This window comes from Hemiscyllium ocellatum, chromosome 3, assembly GCF_020745735.1.
Source record: "Hemiscyllium ocellatum isolate sHemOce1 chromosome 3, sHemOce1.pat.X.cur, whole genome shotgun sequence".
In the NCBI taxonomy this organism is placed as follows: Eukaryota; Metazoa; Chordata; class Chondrichthyes; order Orectolobiformes; family Hemiscylliidae; genus Hemiscyllium; species Hemiscyllium ocellatum.
Genome location: NC_083403.1, coordinates 127,666,933 through 127,674,311, shown reverse-complemented (window position 1 = coordinate 127,674,311; position 7,379 = coordinate 127,666,933). Strand labels below are relative to the sequence as shown.

The 7,379-nt window shown below is 41.2% G+C and overlaps 1 protein-coding gene across 1 annotated transcript; it reads right to left on the bottom strand.

Moving 5' to 3' along the window:
• Nucleotides 1–1,365: 1,365 nt before the first annotated feature.
• klf11a (Kruppel like factor 11a) lies at nt 1,366–6,664 on the bottom strand. Its single transcript, XM_060821793.1, has 4 exons — nt 6,469–6,664; nt 5,179–5,436; nt 3,954–4,929; nt 1,366–2,066 (listed from the first exon to the last, which is right to left on the bottom strand). The coding sequence occupies exons 1-4, from the start codon at nt 6,517–6,519 to the stop codon at nt 1,714–1,716; spliced, it is 1,638 nt and encodes a 545-aa protein (XP_060677776.1). The 5' UTR covers nt 6,520–6,664; the 3' UTR covers nt 1,366–1,713.
• Between the last annotated feature and the right edge of the window lie 715 nt (nt 6,665–7,379).

The window sequence follows — 7,379 nt, the reverse complement described above, 5'->3', positions numbered from 1 at the left end:
CCCATTCAATATAATTGTGCATGGGGATCATAAATGAAGTCTATGTTGAAGGTGTTTTATGCACTGTATTTTTACTCAATTTTTTTGTCTTGATTAGTTTTTTTTAGATTGTAAACTATGTTCTTGTCCTGATTAGTTTTTTTTTTAGATTGTAAGCAATATGATGAAGGTGTATGATTTATGTGTTCTAATACCATGCATTTTGGAATTTTGAGTTTTGAACTAGTAGCAAATAGGCTGCCTGAAAGAATTTGATGATTAACTCATACTCCTGTGGCCACTGTGATTGCTTTTAAAACATTATTAGAGATAATTTCTGGATAGAAGAGGGGTTTTGTTTATGTTGGGTGAGTTTACAAGTGAACAGTGAAATGCATGAGGCTTTCAGATAGTAAATTCTGGAGTAGTTTTTTTGGGCTCTGGGGAAACACTCACAGCTTGGGACAAAGCATATTAGTTTCAGTTTGGGGCAGCTAGCTGAAGTTGGGTGTGTGAAACAGTTATATCTGAGAAATGAATGTAGTTTGGACTATTAAGAGGTTACCTCAGTGTAAAGAGTTTAGCTTAAAAGTTCTAGACCCCAGTGTGTTTAGTTAATATCCTGAAGGTGTTACGGGAAGCTGAAAATATCTAAGCCCAGTTATGTAACGAATCAAAGAAGAAGCTGTCAGATTCTCATGACTGGGATTGAAGCCACAGCTCAGTCAAATCCTACATGGGATACAGAAGGCAATTCTCTCCAGTGTTTTAGTACTGCAGTTGGAGGATTTGGGATTACTTGGATTGTGTTTTTACGATGTGTTTCAAAGTTTTTTAACATGTAGAAAGTCTGATCTATGCTATATTATTTTACCTTGTTTTATGTAATAAAAGTCAGTTTTATTGTTAAAACCAAATTTTCAGTATTGCAAATTGGTGTTTCTATGAAAGACCATCTCGGTAAAATAGAAACAAAATCCAAAATATGATCATTCAAGCCAGATTGACTTATCAGTAACAACTTCAGCTACAATCATAAAAGCTACATATCTGTTCCCACCGTGAACAGAATGACAAAATTCACCAACATTTATTGATGTAGAAAACAGCATATAAAATTGTAAATTATCAATGCCTTAACGCAAGTGTGGAAGTCTGCACTGTCTTCAGTGCAACATACAAAACATTTTAAAAACACTGCACTTTCTTTACAGTGTACAGCTTCACCATTTCAATTCAGAATTTGTTAATTGCCTATTTCAATAGGCGAGAGACTAAAAAGAGATTGCTGAAATTTTGTGTAAAAACCCACTTTTGCCAACAAAACAACTCATTGTCCCACATTAGGGAAAACGCAATTAAAAGAAAAGGTTTTATATTTTTATCTCTCATACATGAAAATTGGTTTATTAAATAGAGGAAGTATACAATATGCTTAGCAAATACTATATACAATACACTTAAAGGTTTACAATATGATGATAACTTTTTTCATGCTGAACATTGCTTGCATCTCACTGCTATGAATGAAAGGAAAATTCAACCCTTAGGTTTGTCAGATTTTCAGGTCCAACCAGCTTGCAAATGTATCTCGTTACTACTCACATACACAGGACAGAGAAATAAATTCACACTTGCAAACCCAGTAAACATGCAGCATTTAGAATTGCTTTAAAAGTCCATCAGACAACAGCTGCTTGTTCAGTTCAGTTCCTGCTGGCAATTTAGTCAATTTTAATTTTCTGACGACATAGTGCAAACTTTCTCTGTGGGTTCTCTCACTTGGGTAGAGGTTGGTGGAGAAATCATTACACTGGTCATGGGGACGACAGGATTCCTGACAGGTGGTCCTGAGGCAGCAATGTTATTCAGTTTGTTAACCTCAGCCTGCCAGTTGGGCACTTTCTTTGTTGTCATGTGACGTCGAGCATGTTTGGTGAGGTGGTCACTGCGCATGAAACGTCGATCGCAAACAGGACATATGAACTTCTTTTCTCCAGTGTGAGTTCTGCGGTGTCGTGAAAGCTCATCCGAGCGCGCAAACTTTTTGTCACATCCTTCCCAGATACAGTTAAATGGCTTCTCCCCTGCAAAGGTTTAATAAAATAAAAGGATTAGGTCATAATTCCAGCTCTTCACCTAGGTTTTTAAAAAGGAATTGTACCAAACAATCTAGTGAAAAGACGTCATACGTCAGGTCAAGAAACATAATTTTAAATTGATCTGAGGAAATAAAAGTTGACTAAATTTCCAATAGATTAGATTCCCTACAGTATGGAAACAGGCCCTTCAGCCTAACAAGTCCACACCAACCTTCTGAAGAGTATCCCACCTAGACCCATATTTACCCCTGACTAATGCACCTAACACTACAGGCAATTTAGCATGACCAATTCACCTGACCTGCACATCTTTGGACTGTGGGAGGAAGCTGGAGCACCTGGAGGAAACCCGCGCAGACACGGGGAGAATGTGCAAACTCGACACAGACAGTCCCCCAAGGCAGGATTGAACCTGGGTCTCTGGTGCTGTGAGGCAGCAATGCTAACCACTGAGCCACCATGCCACCCCAAAATAGTATTATTCACAGGGAGTTAAAAAGGCACATCAGGAGTCAGTGCATATGCATTGTTAATATGTGATGGAGCTCTACAACAGTTCTTCGAGCTAAAGGGATCAAAGGGAATAGGGTGAAAGCAGGAAGAAGATACTAAGGTAAATGATCGGCTGTGATCATATTGAATGGCAGAGAGTGACCTTTTCTCGCTCCAATTTTCTATATTTCTGTCCGATATGCCTTTGCAGATCAATTTAAGAGATTAAAACTATGGGTAACTTTCAGCATTTTAGGGAGAATTTTAGGTTTATTTCCTCATTTTGCTCTTTAAATACTTATACAGCTAAATACCTAACCTGATTAGAAATAAAAAAAATAGTAATGGAAAGCAATGAACAATTTGATGTTTAATATTGTAATCTTGGAAGTATTTGATTCTTGTTAGACTATCAGAATGTTGATATGGTTACTTTGATTGAAAGAAATAATCAATAAAGCATCTTTATTTTTATCTAAAATGTCTTATATATAATATTTTACATATTTTATTTTCTTTGTAATATTTTGTAATATGGACAAAGCATCATTTTTCCACTTCCAACTGACATAGTTATTAATTTTTACATTTAATTTGATATGCAAAATTTATGACCTTTAGTTACATTTTTAAATGCATTCAGACTCTGACCCTTAAAATTGATCTAATTTGCTTATATCTTCAATTTGTATAATGGAAATAATAACTACATATTAAAAGAAATGGTAGTAAAAATGTACAATTTTTCAGGTTGAAGAATGCATCGTAGGGTTTATGTTTAACTATCTGTAACATGAGTTTCCCTTTCCGAGATGTTCGTTTGATTTAAGTCTCGGGGATTTCCAAGTATGCTGTGACACCAATGTTATCAAGCAGGGACAACAGTTAATCACATTGAAGAATCTTTACAATTAGTAAAGAATGAAGTAAAATGCACTGATCTTTTTAAATTAAAGTTTTACAGAGAATAGAAAGAAAAACTTTTAAATGATCATAAGTAGAAATTTGACATCACATAAATATAAATTAGCTTATTCAAGGCCACAGAGATTGCTCAATAGTAGCTATGACTAGGTATACTATTAAAAACTCAGTTAGACCTGATTCAGCAACACATAACTTTCTGAGGATTTATTAATCAGTAATATTACAGCATAAACATAGATGGTCACATTAATTCTAAAATTTGATTTCTGGAGGGACATCAACAATGCACTGTGTGAAGGAGCAGAGAATTAGCTGACAACAACTTCCAGATTTCCGCATTAATCTGTGCATATGGAGATGCCAGAAGTTGTGATGATAGTGAGTACTGGCAATTTCACCATTACTACAATTTTGCAATATCAGGGCTGTTATTCTTCTGAAATTAAGGTATACCTGTATGAGTTCGGAGATGTGCTTTTAAGTGTGAACTTTTGAAGTAGGTCTTCCTGCATCCAGTAAAGCTGCAAATGTAATTGCGTCTTCGCGAGAAATCCATCTGAGGTACACAGTTTTGGCCAGACGAGACAAAGACTGGAGCGGGCGCAAGTGGCAGTAGCTTTGTGTTGCCGACTGTCATCACTGTCTGTTGTCCTGAAGGTGATTGAGTGGCAGAGGGCTGGGGTAGCACAAACATCACAGCCCCTGGTTGCACGGTTGTTCCCACCAAAACAGGTTGAGAAGCTGGAGCCATCTGGGTAACTGCAGGCTTTACACAGGGTTTGGTCTGCGTTTGGATGAATGTGGAAATAACACCCCCTCCCCCTCTTTGTCCTCCTCCATTCACTGGAAACATTTGACAAATAACTGGAGACTTTGTCACAGGTACAGATGGTAAGCCTGTTGGCAATGACTTGGCCAATTTCTGATATTCGGTATCAACTTTGTTTGGCTCACAAGGCAGTGCTAAGGATGGCACTATTTGTTGTTGGTCCTTGGTAACTGGGCCATTGCAATTCTGCTGCAAACAGCATTTATTTGCAAACTCTGTAGAAGTGCACATGTCCTTAGTGTGCTTACACTGGCTTGATATTTTCCTTTTCACTTCTGTCCTATCATTTTGGCTGTTTGAGTCTAGTCTTTCAGTCAGTGGTGATGAAGGAATGTGGTTGCAGGGAGAATTGTCAGCAGTATGACGGATGACACTAGTAGCTACCGACCTGCAATGATGAGCAACAGTTGGTTCAGCTGATAGACGCTTCTTAGATGAAAACTCCTGAATGTTCATGAAGGCAGGCTTTGCAGTCATGGTGTTGACTGAATAGACTCCGTTGTTTGCCGTGACTGTGGTTGGCTTCGTGTAAGTAAGCTGTGTCACCAAGGCAGCATTACCTGATTCAACAACACCAGGACTATGTGGTGGTGTCATACACTATGGGGACAAGAGAAACATTAAGCTTCGGTCAAAGTTAGCACAGTTATTAATCTTTTTTTCCTCATCCAGGATGCATATAATGCACCTTGTTCTTTTATCAGCCTTGATTGTAAATGTATTATGTCAAAATATAGGATTACATAGCATGTTTACAAACTCATTTATTTAATCATTGCGAAGGCTAATATTCTTGTCTTTGACTCCAATATTATCAGCAGTAATTGCTTAGAAAAGTTGCATACTTACAAGTAAAGATAATGAGTGGTAGTCCTTCTGCAACATTGGAGGTACAGCTTCACAGTGTAAAGAATCTGTGTCTGACGCAGGTGTCAGAGGGCGAATTTTTAAGAGATCCCCTTTTTGTGTCCTTTGACCCCAAGAACTCATACAAACAAGAGCCTCCACAGCATCAATATCATTCTGTTCCAATGTACTGCCAGAGGACCGTTCGCTGTCATGGCGTTTCCTTTCTAATATTGACTCATAAATGCCCATAATTTCATCCTAGGAACAAAACAAAAAAAAATTAAATTAAAGCCCAATCAGAGCTTTCAGTCCATTATGGTGTACCTTAAGTTCAGGAAAGAATCAACATTTCTGCAACAGATATGCAATTACAACAGAAAATAATCCCAAATTGATTTACAAAGGTGTAATTTAGGCCTCCATTGCCCTTACAATTCGTTAGAAGATTAATAGAAAAAAATCTATTCTGCTAAAAATGCAACTATGAGCATCAGTTTAACCTGAGACTGCAGGGTAGACAAAAACACATAAAATAGGAATTTTGATTCATTATTAAACATAACATTAAAACATTTGGTTGCATTAGTTAATTATTGAGGATCTTAGCTAGTGGACACTCCAGACTTCAGGTAACATCGCTGATCTAGTGGGTCTAGCACCATTCACGAAAGGGCACTGGAGGTAGGCTGGACCCAGTGATCCTGATCGCCTCCCTCTCCAAATATAGAACGGTTTACGTCATCGATTAAGCAGCCATGTGAAGTCTGCATGTTTCCAAAGCTTCTACCAGGAAGTCCCCTCCTACAACATCTCTTTGTCCAAGAAAACAAACTCAGAGACTGAACTAGCTTCATGTCGGATCCAACTTCGCGTACGTTCCTTCCAGACGGTATAACGACACCTCTCTTGTCTGAATGAAAAACTGATAGCGTTTTTATTTACTTAAATGCTGCCTGATGCTATAGTTCATTGAAATTGAGCCGGTGCTTCGCTATACGTTGTCCATTCAAATCAGCAAAACGTCTTGTTCTCGGGCTTGAGAGAAATAATGTTTGCACCACATTCAAGAAGGACTGAATGCAACAAATTGATCTGCCTTCCCAATCGTCAGCATTATACAACCTTAACCCCAAAGCAACGGTCCTTTGCCTTTTTTATTTTTACTGTCGGTTTTGACATGTTTCTTTCATCATCAGCAGCAGGTGAAAGGCTGACTTAAAGATTGCCAGAGCCGCTGGCCACCACTGTTCACTAATTTATAAATTCCTTGCTGCAGATTAATATACTTACATTGCGTAGATCTCCCAACTCAGCAGCTTGGCATGGAGAATTACACCGCATCTTTATTTTTATTTGAAGAAGAAATGCCCCCAGTTGAAAAGGGTACGATTCCGGGGTGGTCACAAACTCAGTTTTGCTAAGGGCTGAAGCTGAACATAGCGACCCAGTTGCAGCGACCACAAGCGAACAACACACACCAGAAATTACATTACAGCTGGCGGTCGGGCAGGGCACGGGCGGCCACCACCAATGGGAGGCGAGGGCGTGGCCAGCACCAACCAATGGCGTCGCAGGGCCCGCGTGATCAGGAGCTGATGGCTGGCGTGGCCACGCGCCGTCTGCGGCGTGATTGGCGGGCGGGCAGTCCCCGCCCCCGAACCCCACGGCCCCGCCCCACCCACCCCCGCTGAAACGCATCCACACACGGCGCTCACCCAGGTCCGCCCCCTTCCGTCACTGTCAACAGGGACATGACAGTTGGCCACGTGATCGGCAAGGCTGGGGCCACGCCCTTTCGCCGCATCCCCGCCCCCTCCCCTTCCAGACGGCAACAGCTGGGTCGGGCTAGCGGCGACGTGATTGGCAGGCGGCCGCACCCTTTCGTCTCTGCCCCGCCCCCTTTCTCGCCCTGACCGCACCAGCTGCGTCGGGCCGTCGGCGACGTGATTGGCAGGCCCCGAGTCCGCGCCCTTTCCCCTCCCCGCAGCTGTGTCGGGGTGGCAGCGACGTGATTGGGCAGGAGGTGCCCCGCCCCACCCAACCGCGGCCCCGCCCCTCCACTGATACGTAAGACACACACACACACAGTCTCAACCAGGTCCGCCCCCTTTCGACACTGTCAGCTGGGCCAGTCAGCGGCTGCCAATGTCGCTCCGCCCACTGGACGGGCCACACATACGCAGTGCTCACCCAGGTCCGCC

Coding starts and splice junctions, on each gene's coding strand:
- klf11a (XM_060821793.1), bottom strand. CDS start 6,519: ATGCGGTGTAATTCTCCATGCCAAGCTGCTGAGTTGGGAGATCTACGC. Junction 4,930..5,178: donor ACCACTCATTATCTTTACTT/GTAAGTATGCAA, acceptor TTGTCCCCATAG/TGTATGACACCACCACATAG. Junction 2,067..3,953: donor ACATCTCCGAACTCATACAG/GTATACCTTAAT, acceptor AAACCTTTGCAG/GGGAGAAGCCATTTAACTGT.